This window comes from Syngnathus floridae, chromosome 7 (assembly GCF_059516105.1).
Source record: "Syngnathus floridae isolate MCC-2025c chromosome 7, RoL_Sflo_1.0, whole genome shotgun sequence".
Classification (NCBI taxonomy): domain Eukaryota; kingdom Metazoa; phylum Chordata; class Actinopteri; order Syngnathiformes; family Syngnathidae; genus Syngnathus; species Syngnathus floridae.
Window position 1 is genome coordinate 18,816,158 of NC_142419.1, and position 15,391 is coordinate 18,831,548.

General features: G+C 55.5%; 3 protein-coding genes across 10 annotated transcripts; all 3 read left to right on the plus strand.

Annotated features, from left to right (window-relative positions):
* The first annotated feature begins 831 nt into the window (after positions 1-831).
* Positions 832-1,642, plus strand: LOC148395882 (somatostatin-2-like). The gene is made up of 2 exons (XM_088381068.1): positions 832-1,033; positions 1,361-1,642. The coding sequence occupies exons 1-2, from the start codon at positions 911-913 to the stop codon at positions 1,586-1,588; spliced, it is 351 nt and encodes a 116-aa protein (XP_088237194.1). The 5' UTR covers positions 832-910; the 3' UTR covers positions 1,589-1,642.
* An 860-nt stretch (positions 1,643-2,502) lies between these two features.
* On the plus strand, positions 2,503-9,280 carry ece2b (endothelin converting enzyme 2b). Of its 7 annotated transcripts, XM_088380518.1 has the most exons (19): positions 2,507-2,826; positions 3,990-4,073; positions 4,154-4,289; positions 4,450-4,665; positions 4,732-4,856; positions 4,952-5,098; positions 5,167-5,232; positions 5,300-5,488; positions 5,922-6,064; positions 6,131-6,245; positions 6,412-6,522; positions 7,139-7,237; positions 7,311-7,388; positions 7,590-7,693; positions 7,887-7,997; positions 8,076-8,143; positions 8,221-8,411; positions 8,821-8,916; positions 8,986-9,280. In XM_088380518.1, exons 1-19 carry the CDS (start codon positions 2,794-2,796, stop codon positions 9,160-9,162), a joined length of 2,289 nt encoding a protein of 762 aa, XP_088236644.1. In that variant the 5' UTR covers positions 2,507-2,793; the 3' UTR covers positions 9,163-9,280. The 7 variants fall into 7 exon arrangements, with proteins under 7 accessions (XP_088236641.1, XP_088236640.1, XP_088236645.1 ...); XM_088380515.1 differs by having other exon boundaries at positions 2,503-2,826; positions 3,990-4,049; positions 7,887-8,143; XM_088380514.1 differs by having other exon boundaries at positions 2,504-2,826; positions 7,887-8,143.
* A 1,225-nt stretch (positions 9,281-10,505) lies between these two features.
* eif4h (eukaryotic translation initiation factor 4h) lies at positions 10,506-15,058 on the plus strand. 2 transcript variants are annotated; one of them, XM_088380545.1, is made up of 8 exons: positions 10,506-10,659; positions 11,922-12,106; positions 12,214-12,278; positions 12,372-12,471; positions 12,531-12,599; positions 12,979-13,128; positions 13,298-13,413; positions 14,587-15,058. In XM_088380545.1, the coding sequence occupies exons 1-8, from the start codon at positions 10,598-10,600 to the stop codon at positions 14,590-14,592; spliced, it is 753 nt and encodes a 250-aa protein (XP_088236671.1). In that variant the 5' UTR covers positions 10,506-10,597; the 3' UTR covers positions 14,593-15,058. The 2 variants fall into 2 exon arrangements, with proteins under 2 accessions (XP_088236671.1, XP_088236670.1); XM_088380544.1 differs by lacking the exon at positions 14,587-15,058 and having other exon boundaries at positions 13,298-13,713.
* The last annotated feature ends 333 nt before the right edge of the window (positions 15,059-15,391 follow it).

A 15,391-nucleotide genomic window follows, 5' to 3' on the forward strand; every position in this document is an offset into this window, starting at 1 on the left:
GGCACCGGGCCTCTGTTGACCTTATCGTTAGCATTAGCCTGGCCCACGCACTTTGAATTTGGAAAGTGTCACCGCAGGCAGCTTCTCTACAAGCTGATTGGCCGTCGCCAGCTCACGTACCCGTCCTGCTAATGGCGCAAGCATCACGCGGCGACCAATCAAACGCCTCGCTGGAGGTGAATGTGTGCATCGGCCCAAACTAATCACGCGGCGCAAAAACGCGGCGGGCGGGTGGGTGGCCCGGCGCGCGCGCGTGCGCGCGCAACGACCAACCCCCCCCCCAGCAAAAGCCTGAGCCGGCCAACGCAGCAACTCCGAGAAGCCAGACTTCTCTGTCGGAGATTTGCCGCTTCCCCAAAGCAAATGGCGTCAAAACAAAGCAAAAGAACACTCCTTGTGACCGCCCGTCTTCATCCCTTTGACTTGACAAATGCTCAATCCAGAAAACAAAACAAACGAAAACGAAAAAGCCCAAATCCCTGATGCGCGCACATGTCTGTGTGTGTGTGCGTGTGCGCGCGCACGCGCGTGTGTGTGCAATTGTCATCGTGTGTGTGCATGAGAACCTGTGTAGTTTTTGTGAGTGCGTGCGTGCGTGTGTGTGTGTATGTGTGTGTGTGTGTGTGTGTGTGTGTGTGTGTGTGTGTGTGTGTGTACGTGAGCATCCTGGTGGGAAAGAAGACAAAGTGCATGAAGATGGCTCATTTAACTAAATTGTTTGTGGGGGGTGGAAGCATCATCATCATCATCATCATCATCAATATATGTGTGTGTGTGTGTGTCGCCGTGACGTCAGCATGACCCTATAAGAGTGGCTGTGGCAAGGTGGAGCCCCACACACTCACTCTGCCACGCATACACACATCCACACACACACGCACACACACAAAGACAAAAAAACAGAGTGAGGATGAAGATGTGTTGGTCCACCTCGTGGTGCCTCCCAGTGCTCCTGCTCGTCGTGTGCGTCTCCTCAGACACGCTCACGCGCAACAACGCCAGACGCGGCGCAACGCTCGGCTCCTACAAACAGGTACGCACGCAGGCACGCACACACACTTACTTTTCAGGAAGCCTTCTTGATAACTTCTCAACCTCAGCCTGACAACACATTTTGTGAGCGTGCTTGTGAGTCTGCATGTGTGTGTGTGTGGGTGGGGGGTCAAAATAAAAAGGTCACACACAATGCACATGCAATCCCCTGCCATGTCGATTGATGACACACTGAGGGTGACGACAATGTGGACGAGGATGCCGATCGTGATGAAGATGACGCTGACCAAGTGCGGATGACGACAATGATGACCGTGATGACAATGACGACGCCGATGATAATGACAATGATGACGTTGCGTTTCAGGACTGGCCGGGTCCGTCCCTGGCGGAGGCCGTCCTCTGGGACCTCCTCCAGATGGCCAACGAGGCGACGGAGGCGGACGAGCGGCGGAACGACGTCGGGGGTGCCGAGGAGCCGCCGCCCGTCGGCCGCGTCGGCGGCGGTGAACACGACCTTCCTGTGCCGCTGGGCCCTCGCGAGCGCAAAGCGGGATGCAAGAACTTCTTCTGGAAAACATTCACATCCTGCTGAGTCGGCCTTTTCTCCTTTTTCCCGCCAACTTGCAATAAAAACATTTGGAGGACATTTGGGCTTCTTCTTGTCTTCTTCACAGATGCTCTGCCCCCTTAGCGAGCCGCGGCCAATCGACTCTGCGGGAATGCCCGGAGCTCAATACGCACGCGCTTTAAACACAAAAACACCGAGGCTTAGGGCACCGATGGAGGGAGCGAGAGAGGGATGAAGAAGAAGGAACGCAGAGGTCACATGAGCGTAAAGGCTGCAGCCTCTCGATAGCGTCTCCACGGCAACAAGCTTTGAACACGGGCGGCCCTCTCGTTGAGCCACCGCCGGGCCGCTTGACCTCTCGCCAAAAGAGCATGTGCGTGCGCGTGTGAGCTGGAGTTTCAGGAAATGGCGTTGTCTCGCGCACGCCATTTTCAAGTCATCACGCCACATCACAACACGTGCTTCTCAGTCAAGAGGTTTTGGGTGCCAAACCTTCCTTCCTTCCTTCCTTCCTTCCTTCCTTCCTTCCTTCCTTCCTTCCTTCCTTCCTTCCTTCCTTCCTTCCTTCCTTCTTTGCCATTTTCCACAAGGTGCGGGCGGGGTGGCCAGAGAGGCAGTGGCAAGGGGTTACCCATGGGGGGCGGTCGGGGCTTGTACATCGCATCAAAGCTGTTGAAAAATAGGACTGAGGACTAAGTGAAGCAAAGAATCTTCTGAAAAAATAGGGGCTCACGTTCATGACATATGCCAGCGACCGGACCAGGGTGTCTCCCACCTCTTGGCCCAAATCGGCTGGCTCGTGGCAAGACTTGGCATGCAGAACTCATGCAATCCGACTGCTTCAATGCCATGGGCGTCCGTGCGTGTGGTGCTTGTGAATGACGTATTCGATGACGTCAGCCAGCGTGTCGCCCGGCCGTCCGTCCGTCCGTCCGGGGTGTGTTTGTTTACCAGAGGAAGAGGAGGCTGGCTCGCGTGAGGCGGGCGGGGCTGCTGCTCGGAGTCGCCACACAAAAGACGAGAAGCACAACACAAGAGCAGAAGAAGAGCGACAAGAAGAAGAGGACGACGACGAGGAGGAGGAGGAGGAGGAGGAGGAGCAGGAGGAAGAAAAGCACCGACGGACGTAGGCAGGCAGGCAGGCACGCACGCACGCACGGACGCACACGCGCAGGCGGAAGATGTGCACCCGACGGTAGCGCTCTGTGTTCGGCCGGCTCGGCTCCACGATGAGCGTCGCGCTGCAGGACCTCCGCAACACTGTGAGTATACGCGCGCCCTCGCGCACACACTCACGCTCGCTGGTAGACAAGCTGTCAATCATCACGCCAACGCGTGACGTCATGCAAGGCGCCTGCGAAACAAGTGCAGAAAGGCTTCGAGATGTGACGTCACCGAGCCCTCACCATAGCAACGAGCGCTCCGGGCTCGACTTGTGAGGTCTGGGATGACGTCATGCCCCTAACAGGGTTTTTCTTTTTTTTTCCATGCCACCAACAGTTGACTTTGCCAGGCGTGCTAGCAGGCTAACGTGTGTTTGTTTTTGGGGGGTTGACTTGGGGTCCACACCAAGATTCTGAACTGCTTGAGGACAGGAAATAAATGTGTGTTTGAGTGTGTATGGGGGAGGGGGCACGCCCTGCAGCGGTCAATCATCTTAATTTAACTGCCAGTTTATTAGCTTACTGTGTTTAGTGTGCGTGAGAGAGAGAGAGAGAGAGTGATGGGAGGGGCACACCCTGAAGCTGTCAGTCATCTTAATTTAGTTGACAGTTTATTAGCATTATTTGTTTAGTCAGGCATGTGTGTTTGATTAGTGAGATGTGTGTGTGTGTTTGGGGTCAGGCCTTTGAGTTTCCTGTCTGCAGCTCTCCAGCTTCCTGTCTTAAGATGCCCACCCAACTTCCCAGAAAACAAAACAAGAGAGCAGCGCTGGCATTGTCATCATCATCATCAAATCACCAAATGATTCCCGAGCGCGGCGCCACCTCTGCTGCTCACTGCTCCCCTCTCCCCCAGGGGATGGCTCAAAATCACATGGGGATGGGTTCAATGCAGAGGACAAATTTCACCACACCCAGATGTGTGTGTGACGATCATTGGGACTTTAACTTTTAACTTTATCATCATCATCATCATCAGCAGCAGCAGCAGCAGCAGCAGCAGATGCAAATATATAGCTATTTGCACAGCATCGCATGCACGTTCATCTATTGTGCGCATTTGATGATTTATTTGTATAGCTGCTTTTCAAGTGTTCAGGCGGCATCATGAAAACAATTTTGAATCGCACGCCACGTGGTACGACGTGACGCGTCCCAACAAAAAAGACACCTTTGAAATGGTGTTCCTGTGGCCAAAACGAGCAGCCGGCCGCCGTGGGTACAGCGACCTTCAATCTTTCTTTTGTCTTTCTGCGGCGCAGATGTCCAGCTACAAGCGAGCCACGCTGGAAGAGGACGAAGCGTCGGACGCGGCGGCCGAGGTCTCCTCTCCCGACAGACTGGAGGTGGCTCGGTGGCTCAGCGAACGCCACGGCGCCGCACAGCTACCTGATTGATGCCTTTTTTGCGTGTCCCCCTCCCTCAGGTGGGCTTCACCAAAACCAGCACAGAGCTCCTGGGCACAAGAACTAGGATGGAGCTTCTGCTGGGTAGCATGCTTCTTCTCAGTCTGCTGGCTCTCGCGGCTTGCCTGCTGGTCCTCGGACTGGCCTTCGGGTCAGGTGAGTGACCCGGCAAGTGGAGGAACCTATTTAATTGCATACTAATAAACCCTCAAGACAGCCTGCATTTTGTCCTTCTCGGTCGGGGGGATAAAGCGCATACTTAAGGAAGGTCGGACCGGTCTTTTTCACGACGTGGACCTTCCCTCTGATCATCCAGTTGGCGTCAGCGACCTGTGTCTGACGGAGGCGTGCGTGAAGGTGGCCGGCCAGATGGCGGAGGCCATGGACCGCGGCGCCGACCCCTGCCACGACTTCTACCAGTTTGCCTGCGGTGGCTGGATGCGCAAGAATCCGCTTCCAGACGGCCGTTCGCGCTGGTCAACCTTCAACAGCATCTGGGAGCAGAACCAGGCCCTCCTCAAACACCTGCTGGGTGAGCAAGCAAAACACAAGGCTTCCCCACTTGAAATGTCTTCTTGACGGCTGCTTTGGCTCTCAGAGAACGGCACCTTCAACGGCAGCAGCGAGGCCGAGAAGAAGACGCAGTCCTACTACCTGTCTTGCCTCAACACGCAGAAGATCCAGGAGTTGGGCGCCCAGCCGCTTGTCGACCTCATCGCCAGGGTAGGCGCATGGATGGCCGCCAGCGCGTGCGCGGCCGCCAGCGCGTGCGCGGCCGCCAGCGCGCGCACGGCCCCCTTCAACCGACGTGCGCGCAGGTGGGGGGCTGGAACCTGACGGGCGCGTGGGACAAGGACAACTTCATGGAAGTGCTGAAGGTGGTGTCGGGGCCGTACCGGGCGCAGCCCTTCTTCAGTGTGGCCGTCAGCACCGACCCCAAGAACTCCAACAGCAACGTCATCCTGGTAAGAAAGAGCTGGCGGCGTGGACCACGAGAAGACGTGTCACACCGGCTTTGGTTCCTCACCCGCAGGTGGACCAATCGGGGCTCTTCCTGCCGTCTCGGGACTACTATCTCAACAAGACGGCCAACGGCAAGGTGAGCCAGGTGGGGCCCAGATTTTTGGCCGCTGTAGTGAGCGCCCGCCCGCCATGGCTGTGGGCAGGTGCTGCAGGCGTACTTGGACTACATGGTGGAGTTGGGCACCCTGCTGGGGGGCTCGCCGGCGTCGGCGCTGGAGCAGATGCGGCAGATTGTGGATTTGGAGACGCAGCTGGCCAACATCACCGTGCCGCAGGACCAGCGGCGAGACGAGGAGAAGATCTACCACAAGGTCACCATCGCCGAGCTTCAGGTGAGGAGGCCGAGCGGAAAAGAGGAAATGCCCTCGAAGCGAGCCGTAGGAGCCCGTTTGGACTTTTGCACCACGGGCTCGGCCACGGGCTCGGCCACGTGTTTGGGAGCAAACTCAGATGAGATGGGCCTTCTCTGAGCAGTCCAGCTTTGCTTTGGAGCCGTCGGGGGCCTCGTTCCTTTTGTTTGCGGCTCGGACGAACGGTGCTCTCGGCGTCGAGGCTAGCTTCTCCTCCGACCGGCGGCTGACGACGCTCAGATGCTGCTCACCAAGGTGTCGCTGCGGCAACCGTTGCTACGTGCATTTGATAGCAGCCCCCTTCCCGGGGGGGGGGGGGGGGAATGTGATGACACCGATGTGAGAGAGCAAACCCAAGGGTGAGCGAGGATGGTCCAAATCACGTGTGCGTGTGTATGTGTGTGCGTGCGCGCAGACGCTGGCTCCGGCCGTGGACTGGCTGGACTTGCTGTCGTCGTGTTTGTCGCCGCTGGAACTCAACGACAGCGAGCCCGTGGTGGTCTACGCGCGAGAATACCTGCAACAAGTCTCCCAGCTCATCAACAGGACGGAGCGCAGGTGAGGCGCTGCCATGGTCGACCCTTGACCTCAAGCACGTTAACGCTCCACTTTGTCTGTGTGTAGTTTGTTGAACAACTACATGATGTGGACGTTGGTTCAGAAGAGCGTGTCCAGTCTGGATCAACGTTTTGAGAACGCTCAGGATAAACTACTGGAAAGTCTCTACGGCACCAAGAAGGTACTCTGTCTGCCGCGCGCGCGCACACACACACACTAATTAGCTAGCTGAGCAGAGCCTCCGCACCTGAACTTGGCGACTTGGCCGCCTTTCACTCGCTCAGGTGTACTTTTGAAGCAGGCTTACTAGCACTTTGAGGATGACTGGCTCCGTTTGTGCCACGCAGTCGTGCACGCCGCGCTGGCAGACTTGCATCGGGAACACGGACGACACGCTGGGCTTCGCGCTGGGGGCGCTCTTCGTCAAGGCCACTTTCGACAAGCACAGCAAAGACATTGTGAGTCCCGCTGCTTTAGCTCTTGTCAGACGAACAAAGTCACTCGTGATCTGAATTCGGGGCGTATTGCGCAGCGTTGGAAGCCAATTGACCAGAGCGGGCTCAGAGCATCTCAACCGGAAAAAACACATTTTCAATTCCATCCTTGGACAGGATGTACAAAGTTGCATTCCAAAACCGCGTCAGATCATGGGTGGCTTTTTGTTTGGAGCTTTTCCATGACTACTTGACAAGGATTGCAAGGAGGTCCTGCCCTGCCCTGCCCTGGCCTTGGCCTGGCCTGGCCTTGGCCTGGCCTTGGCCTGGCCTTGGCCTGGCCTGGCCTTGGCCTTGGCCTTGGCCTTGGCCTTGGCCTTGGCCTTGGCCTTGGCCTTGGCCTTGGCCTTGGCCTTGGCCTTGGCCTTGGCCTTGGCCTGGCCTGGCCTGGCCTGGCCCGGCCCTGCCTTGCCTTGCCTTGCCTTGCCTTGCCTTGCCTTGCCTTGCCTTGCCTTGCCTTGCCTTGCCTTGCCTTGCCTTGCCTTGCCTTGCCTTGCCTTGCCTTGCCCTGCCCTGCCCTGCCCTGCCTGCTCCGCCCCGCCCTGCCTTGCTTTTTAACTGCGCCTTGCGCTTTTGGCAGGCCGAGGAGATGATTGACGAGATCCGAGCCGCGTTTAAACGAGCTTTGGACCGCCTCAGCTGGATGGACGGCCACACCAAGCAAGCCGCTAAAGAGAAGGTCACAGGCACGCACGCACACACGCACCGACAGAGCCAGCGCGGTGATGCGCGTCATGTCAACGTATCATTAGGCAGATTCCATCTACGACATGATCGGCTTCCCCGAATTCATCATGGACGCCAAGGAACTGGACGAGGTTTACGACGGGGTGAGTTTTTCCTTCACGTGGGGCATGGCACGGAGTGGACGAGAGAAGAAAGAAAAAGAGCAGCGGGAATTGTGCCCCGCAGCGGCACTTTAACTTGGCAGCCATTCTACGCCCTGCCCTGCCCTGCCCTGCCCTGCCCTGCCCTGCCCTGTTCAGGTTGAAAACGGCTATCAACCAGTTCTTTGTGTGCCTGTATTGCAGTACGACGTGTCCGAAGAAAGTTTCTTCCAGAACATGTTGAACTTCTACAACTTCTCTTCAAGAGTCATGGCCGACCAGCTGAGAAAAACTCCCAACAAAGACCAGTCAGAAGATACCTCACTGCACCTCACCGCAGCGCACCTCACCTCACCGCACCGCAGCGCACCTCACCTCACTGCACCGCACCGCACCTCACCACACCCGGCCTGAGCCAAGTCTCATCTCGTCTTCATAAGTTAGCCAACTGCACAGCCGCCTTAACGTGGCCTCGCGCCGCTGGTGGGTGTGTCTTTGCAGGTGGAGCATGACTCCGCCCACGGTCAACGCCTACTACATGCCCACCAAGAACGGAATCGTCTTCCCCGCCGGAATCCTCCAAGCTCCTTTCTACGCCCGTGACCATCCCAAGTCAGTGGTGCTCCATGCGCGCCTTTACCCCGCGGCGCAAATGCAACTTTTGCTAGTCCCGGTGTCTTTGTACCAAAGGGCGCTGAACTTTGGCCGCATCGGGGTGGTGATGGGTCACGAGCTGACGCACGCCTTCGACGACCAAGGTGAGCGGCGGCGGCGGCGGCGACACGACGGATGCCGAACGGCGTGGCTGACCCGAGCCGACCGCGCGTGTGCGCAGGGCGCGAGTACGACAAGGAGGGCAACCTCAAGCCGTGGTGGCAAAACTCGTCGGTGGACGCCTTCCGCCAGAGGACCGAGTGCATGGTGGAGCAGTACAACCGATACGCCGTCAACTCGGAGCGTGTCAACGGCAAGCAGACGCTCGGAGAAAACATCGCAGACAATGGAGGCCTCAAGGCCGCATACGACGTGAGTTCCCACGCACGCGCCTCCAGCCTTCACACACTGCTTTTCGGCAGCGGAGCCCGCCTACGTGGGTCAGCAGAGTCCGCCTACGTTTCCAATTTGGAATATTTCCCAACTTTCCCATCTTAACCTCTTTTTTCAAAACCTATTTTATTTCCTCAGCCAGGGATCGGAAACGAAAGCACAAAGCTCCGTCGCTGGGAGGTGATTTGTTTCCTTTGCCTTTTGGCCGTCCTCTGAATTGAATTGAACAGGAGAGCGAGCTTCTCCTGTCGTTTGGGCTCTTCCAAATGCCGATGCATTACTTTTGCTGCGTGAAAATGGGCCATTCCCGTCGGACGCAGAAAAATGGGCCCGGAGAGCTCCCAGCCCCCCCCCGGCCAACGCCGTTGTCGCTGCTGTCTGTGTTCAGGCCTATCAGATGTGGGTGAGCAAGAACGGCGAGGAGAAGAGACTCCCCGCGCTCAACCTGACCAACGAGCAGCTCTTCTTCGTGGGTTTTGCGCAGGTGGGAAAGGAAAGGAGACGAGCGAAGGGTGGGAAGCGGCGGGCCTTTCACGCAGACTCGCCTTTGCAGGTGTGGTGCTCCGTCCGGACGCCCGAGAGTGCTCACGAGGGCTTGGTGACCGATCCGCACAGTCCGCCTCGCTACCGCGTCATCGGCACGCTCAGCAACTCGGCCGACTTTGTCCGCCATTTCCGGTGCCCTGCGGGAACCCCCATGAACAGCGGCGGGCGCTGCGAGGTCTGGTAGATGGCTCGGCCGCCGCCGCCACCACCTCCTCTCTAACTTATTGGCTTGGAATCGAGACGGACGCGGCCGACTTGGCCGAGTTGGACTGACAAATAAAAGATTGTGCTTTGGATTGGAATTGGCGTGGTGGTGCTGGTGCTGGTGCTGCTGCTGATGAAAATATTCACCGCACACATTACTGTCACTTTTCTCCGAATGAGAGGCCACAGAGCTGCTCCATCCATCGCTCCAAACATTACAGCAGTGGTTCTTAACCTGGGTTCGATCGAACCCTAGGGGTTCGGTGAGTCGGTCTCAGGGGTTCGACAGAGCCTCCACTGAGGAGGTCCGAACATACCTGATTTATTGTGTCAATTCTGATTTACCAGTATGTAATTTGTTGTGAGTTCATGCATTGTGTTGGTTTTGTTCTTTGAACAAGGTGATGTTCATGCATGGCTCATTTTGTGCACCAGTAAAAAACATCTATGTCTAGAATTAAAAAAAAAAAAAAAAAATTCACTAACGAGGGGTTCGGTGAATGCGCATATGAAACTGTTGGGGTTCGGTACCTCCAACAAGGTTAAGAACCACTGCATTACAGTCAGGTGATTGAGGCACTGGCTCACGAAGCCACCTTTCCGTTCATAGATGTGCCATTTTGTTCCTCTCGCGTGTCGTCGACTTTGCTAAGGGACTGATAGAAAGACGAGGAGAGCAAACATTTCCTACGTAACTGTGAGGTAATGCCTTCCACAAACTTGGCTCGAGGTTTGCTTTGTTCTCCTTACAATGTGAGCGCAATTAATCGCAACTGGACTGCTCTGCTAAGCTTGGGTCAATGCCCTGAGAATTAGTATATTACTTGGATGGATGGGAAAAGGTATACAAAGTGGCAATTGGCATCTTTTCTGCACAATGATTTGCAACATCTACTTGTCTTCTCCTCCATTTTTCTGCCAAAGTTTTTTCAACAAACGTGTCGTACTTGGGTGCTTTTTTTTTTCTTTCAATTCCCATAGCAACAGCACAAACCTGTACAAAACACAAGTATGATCTTTCACAACAGTACAAAGTAATAGTGTTAATATTTATTGCAGATAGAAAACAAAAACACAAAGCAAACAGCAAAAATTAAACATCTGATCGAAATTGTTTTAAATCTTTTCTAGAATGCAGGTGCCTTTTTTTAAATTTATTATGTTTATTTGTCATACATAAGAATGACTTCATAGCAATGTAAAAAAAGAACTTTTTTTTTTTTCTTGAGCCCCTTTAGAGAATGATGTAAACTTTTTGGTTGAGAGCAAACGAGGAAGTTAGCTTTCAATCCAATGTTGCTTTCGCGGTCAGGCGCGCCGCGGACAGCTAAAGGCTTTCCTGAAGTGACGTCAAGGGCCTCCTTGTGGCCCCGCCTCCGCCCAACACCCCCCTCCCCACGCACGCAGCAGCAGTAATGGCGGACTACGACTTCGATGATCGGGACCGGGCCTACAGCAGCTTCGGGGGCAACAGAGGGTGAGTCGGCCCGAGTCTCGCCGCCTGCGTCCCACCGGTTGGTTCCGACGCCGCTTCCCGTCCCGAGTCTTGTGCTGTTCAGGCCCTCTGGGCCAGGTGCCAGGGAAACACCGCGCTCGCTCGCTCGCCTGGCTTGCTTGCTTGCTTGCTTACTATCTGACTGGCTGGACAGACGAGCTAACGTGCTAACGAGCTGACATGTTGACGGACGGGCAAGGCGCAAACAAACCAGGCGTCTGGCGCCCAGCGGCCGGCCGACATTTACGACGAAGCTACGGCGGCGGTGGCCCGCGTGGCCTGCGCGCAGTGTGGCGGAGGCTGCTCGCTTCCCCGCGCCTGCCTCTAACCACGCACGCACGCACGCACGCCTTAGCAGCTGCACGTCGATGCGTTTCTCCAAATGATTTGAATTATTGTGCGCATGTAATGAGACATTGGAGCCGTTCGAGTTTTCCATTGCCTGCAAGGCTGCTGCCCTCATTTGCGATTGAAGTCACGAAGCTTGTACCTCGAGGTACGTATTTCCAATCAACTTCCCCCACGGAAATAATTCCTTCAGACAGAGGTGCCCAAACTGCGGCCCACCATCCATTTTCAGTGGCCGGCCGCATGACAAATGACGAGTCCAAAACAAAACAAAGAAAATGTTGAGGTGGGCACAGTGAAAAGGAGGATGGGAAACAAATCTAGGTCCCCTCTACGCTTCATAAATTGGTTCACATACTGCACAGCTTTTCTAGATAAGCAAACTGTAGCACCATTTCTCCAAAATACCGATGGCTACAAATGATTCAACTTTAGGAGGGACTGGAAGTGTCCCATTTATGAAGATATCGATTTTCCAAAATGGTCCTCCAGTTGGCGCTTGTCTTGGTTGTGTTTGTGGCAATGGGATTTGGCGGCCCTGAATGGGATAGACGCAGCAGCTCCTTTTAATTCAAAATAGCAAATTTGAGCCCATTTTTCTCGAACCTTAGTTTGTCCAGCTAAGACCGTTGAGAATGCACGCACGCGTGCAGTGCTGACTTAGAGGAGACCAATTGTTGATGATTTCATAGAAGCCTTTCTTTGCGTCTCACAAGCAACAGGCTGGCCCAAAATAAGAAAGTTACTCCTCAGGTGAAGTCTATCGTTTTGCTTTTCCGGACAAAAGCCAAATTGAGACGTGAATCACTGGTTTCCGCTGCGGCTGGGTTTTCACGCATGGCACCCGTTGTGGCCTGGGCGAGCGTGTTCTTAGTGTGATTTCCCGGCCCCCTCAGGCCCCGCAGCGGCGGCCCCCCCGGAGGTCGGCGTATGAAGGAGCTTCCCTCAGAGCCGCCCTACACCGCCTACGTGGGCAACCTGCCGCCAAACACGGTCCAGGGAGACCTGGACAACATGTTCAAGGGCCTCAGCATACGCAGCGTGCGACTGGTGCGCGACAAAGAGACCGACAAGTTCAAAGGTGGCCCTTTCCTTGCAAAAAAAATGATATGGAATCCTGCGTCCAGTCAGCAGTGCCGCGCATGTTGCCGAGCCCAACTTGAACCTTTGCATTTGCTCTCCGTTCAGGTTTCTGTTATGTGGAGTTTGACGATCTGGAGTCTCTGAAGGAGGCCTTGGCGTACGACGGCGCCGTGAGTCCACCGTCCGCCCTCCCTAACTCCCTTCCTCCGTGTCCTCTCGCCGCCGCCGTGTACTCACCGTCTTTGCCACCTTCCGCCCCGCAGTCTTTAGAAACCGGCTCGCTTCGAGTGGACATCGCAGAGGGACGAAGACAAGGGCGAGGGGGCGGCAGCGGCTTTGGCTTCCCCAAAGACGACTCTCGAGGTACGCTCGCCGTGTGCGCTCGTGCCGCGTCGGCTCGTAAACGGCCGTGTCGTCCGCAGGCCAAGGAGGTCACCGAGGAGGCGGTCCCCGAGGAGGACGTGACGACTTCATGGATCAGCCCGGTGGAGGTGCGACCGATCAGATGGCAGGACAAAGAAAGTCACGCGGCCGCACGCTCTTCGTCTGCGTATTCATGCTACGCGATTGGTGGAGCAGAGCAGCCGTCCCGTCCCGCCCCGTTCGTCATTGGCAACGAGTTGCGTATTGCAGGGAGTGGAGCTAGAGTGCCATCCTGTGGACAAACGGCTCAAGGACCAACAGCATTTACGCTGAATCTCCGCCCTTTATCGTGCCCGTCGTGGTGGTTTAGGAAAGGCTTTCGTTTGCCAAAGAATGGCTGGCCGCCCTCTGGGAAAATCTCGTCGTACGGGTGTGGCGAAGGAGTTGCTCGTTTTCCCGTGGGCCTGGCCGCCGTGCTCAGTGGCGTGCCCTCCGTCTGCTTTTCAGGTTTCAGAGACGACGACTACTCGGGAGGGCGGTCTCGAGGAGGCGGACGTGGTGGCGACAGGCGGGGAGGAGGCGGCGGTGGCGCCATGGGCCGCTTCAGAGACGGGCCGCCTCGCGGAGGAATGACGGACTTCAGGGAACCGTCTGACGGTGCGTGGGATCCGCAGACGGCTCGCGGCCACGTCAACTTTTTCATCCGTGATTAGGACTCGAAGTTGAACGACGGCTCTAAATGATGAACCCCTTCCAAAAGGATGTGAAAGAGGCTGATTTCTCGCCTGACCCAGATTGATTTGTTGTTCTTATTGTTCCCCCTCAGAGGAGCGCGCCCAGAGGCCGCGCCTCCAGCTGAAGCCTCGGACGGTGTCGGAGCCCCTCAACCAGGTGGCCAACCCCAACTCCGCCATCTTTGGGGGCGCCAAACCGCGAGAGGAGGTGATTTCCCGGGAAAAAACTCAAGACTGAAGGGGGGGGGGGGGGCGGCGCTGTGTAGGCTGCGTGGGGGCCGGCGGGCTCTTGCAGCCTCTGGCTGGCTCTCGCAGCTTTCTGGCTGGCTCTCGCAGCTTTCTGGCTGGCTCTGGGCGCCAACTCAGACTCAGCTTTGCGGACGCCAACCTCTCTATCCCGCCCTCTCTCTCTCTCTCTGTCTCTCTCTCTCTCTCTCTCTCTCTCTCTCTCTCTCTCTGTCTTCCTCTTTAACTTTTCCATCATCGCACACCATTGTTAGCCACAATAGCAATCATATTAACCCGACGGAGCGGTTTCTCTCCAAATTGCGTCCGTCGGAATGCTGAAGCTGTCGGAATGCTTTTGAGTCGTCGCTAGGATGTAAATATTGTACTATATGGCTTTGTTTTCACCAGAACGCTTGAGGAACAAACGGTTGCCGCAACGGCTCGTCGCCACATTCGGAAGCGTCTCGCTTGAATTGTTGCAAAAATAGCAAAAACAAAAGCGTGTCCCCACCCGTTTGGACATTGGAATGGCCCATTTGGATGCGTTTGTGCTGCTGACATTCCACGAAGCCTTTTTACAGGTTGAGACCAGGGCATTTTGTCCGGCCGGCTGGCCGGGCATCACCCGGAAGACAAATCCGTGGCTAAGAAATTCCCAGTGTTGTCAGACATGCTCGTATTGGCTCATGCAAATGCCTCCAGCGTCCGCGCAAGCTCGTTTGGATTGGCCGTCCAAACGGAGCGTCGGCCCACGCTGGCAACGCCGCAAGTTGTCAAATTGGCACCAATAAAGACGATTTAAAGGCCAGCTTGCTCAAGTTTTAGGAAGAAGCGCCGCGTTCACGTTTGGCGTTCGCACACACTTGAGACCCGCCCCGTCGATTCGGCTTACTGTGACACAGCCGCGCCCACTCTCTCCCACCGCCAACATCTGGTTGCCCTCCCGTCTGGTCGCCGTGGCGACCGTCACGCTGCCTCCACTGCAATCGGACATTTTGTTTTCTAGGCAGTTAACGTGAAACGATTGATTGAAATGTTCGACAAACATCACACTGTCGTGAAATGCTTTTTGGATCGGGCGGTCCGAACGTTTGCTCTGTGTGTCGCTCCGGTCGTGTCGGTTGTTGATCTGCTCGTGTGTCTTCTATTGCAGCAGTGATACGTTTGCGGCGGCCGAGCGAGCGGACGCCGGAAGAGCAGAAAAGAAAAGCAGAAAAAAAAAAAGATTTCATTGTGTCAGTGTGTGGACCACCAGAAGAAAGGGCAAAGTCCAAATTGTTGCCCAAAAGCAAGCAGCACATTACACCTTCTTGTTTTACTTCCATTCCCCGCAAGTTGTCGCTTTCTGCTCCTGGTCCACACCCGCTCCCCCCCCCTCCCCCCTCGGTCCTGTCCGATCTAGGCTCGGTTTCTGGACGCGGTCCAGACCTGACTCTGAATGGGTTCCCGCATCTTTTCTTTTGTGGACCGGGTAGGGGTGTGTCATTGTTCAGGTTCTTGTCTCGTGTGTTCTGGATGTGGCAGACACTCTCTTACTGTACAAAAGAAATAAAACGGCTGTTTTAAATGTTTTTTTTTTCTTGGTGACAATGACGGCAATAAACAGAATCATCAAACAATGTAAATTGGGCCTCAGAACAATTTCCTTTTGTCTGACTCGAGTGCTGGCGAGCCCTGCTCCGAGAGGATCGGGGCGTCGCGTCTTGACCCGCTTGTGCCCAGAGGTAAGCTCTTGCGCCCCTGAAATGATGACGGACGAGAGAGCAACAGAGGCTAATTTGCCAAATGTGAACTGTACTGTGCACACTTGATCGTGAGTAACATTAAACGCTATCAACCAAAGTAGAGTATCAAGCAATTCTTCGGATGTATTTTCATTTTTGCTGGGAATGGTGTTCTGCTTCTGTCGGTATGACAATAACGTTCCTTGAAAGCTTTCTTTAAATTCGCACGAACGC

Excerpts from the sequence above, each read along its gene's own strand:
- eif4h (XM_088380544.1), top strand. The coding sequence starts at position 10,598 with ATGGCGGACTACGACTTCGATGATCGGGACCGGGCCTACAGCAGCTTC. Across the intron at positions 12,107-12,213 it reads AGAGACCGACAAGTTCAAAG|GTTTCTGTTATGTGGAGTTT; the intron begins GTGGCCCTTTCC and ends CTCTCCGTTCAG. Across the intron at positions 12,279-12,371 it reads CCTTGGCGTACGACGGCGCC|TCTTTAGAAACCGGCTCGCT; the intron begins GTGAGTCCACCG and ends TCCGCCCCGCAG.
- LOC148395882 (XM_088381068.1), top strand. The coding sequence starts at position 911 with ATGAAGATGTGTTGGTCCACCTCGTGGTGCCTCCCAGTGCTCCTGCTC. Across the intron at positions 1,034-1,360 it reads CGCTCGGCTCCTACAAACAG|GACTGGCCGGGTCCGTCCCT; the intron begins GTACGCACGCAG and ends GTTGCGTTTCAG.
- ece2b (XM_088380514.1), top strand. The coding sequence starts at position 2,794 with ATGAGCGTCGCGCTGCAGGACCTCCGCAACACT. Across the intron at positions 6,523-7,138 it reads ACAAGCACAGCAAAGACATT|GCCGAGGAGATGATTGACGA; the intron begins GTGAGTCCCGCT and ends CGCTTTTGGCAG. Across the intron at positions 7,238-7,310 it reads AGCAAGCCGCTAAAGAGAAG|GCAGATTCCATCTACGACAT; the intron begins GTCACAGGCACG and ends ACGTATCATTAG.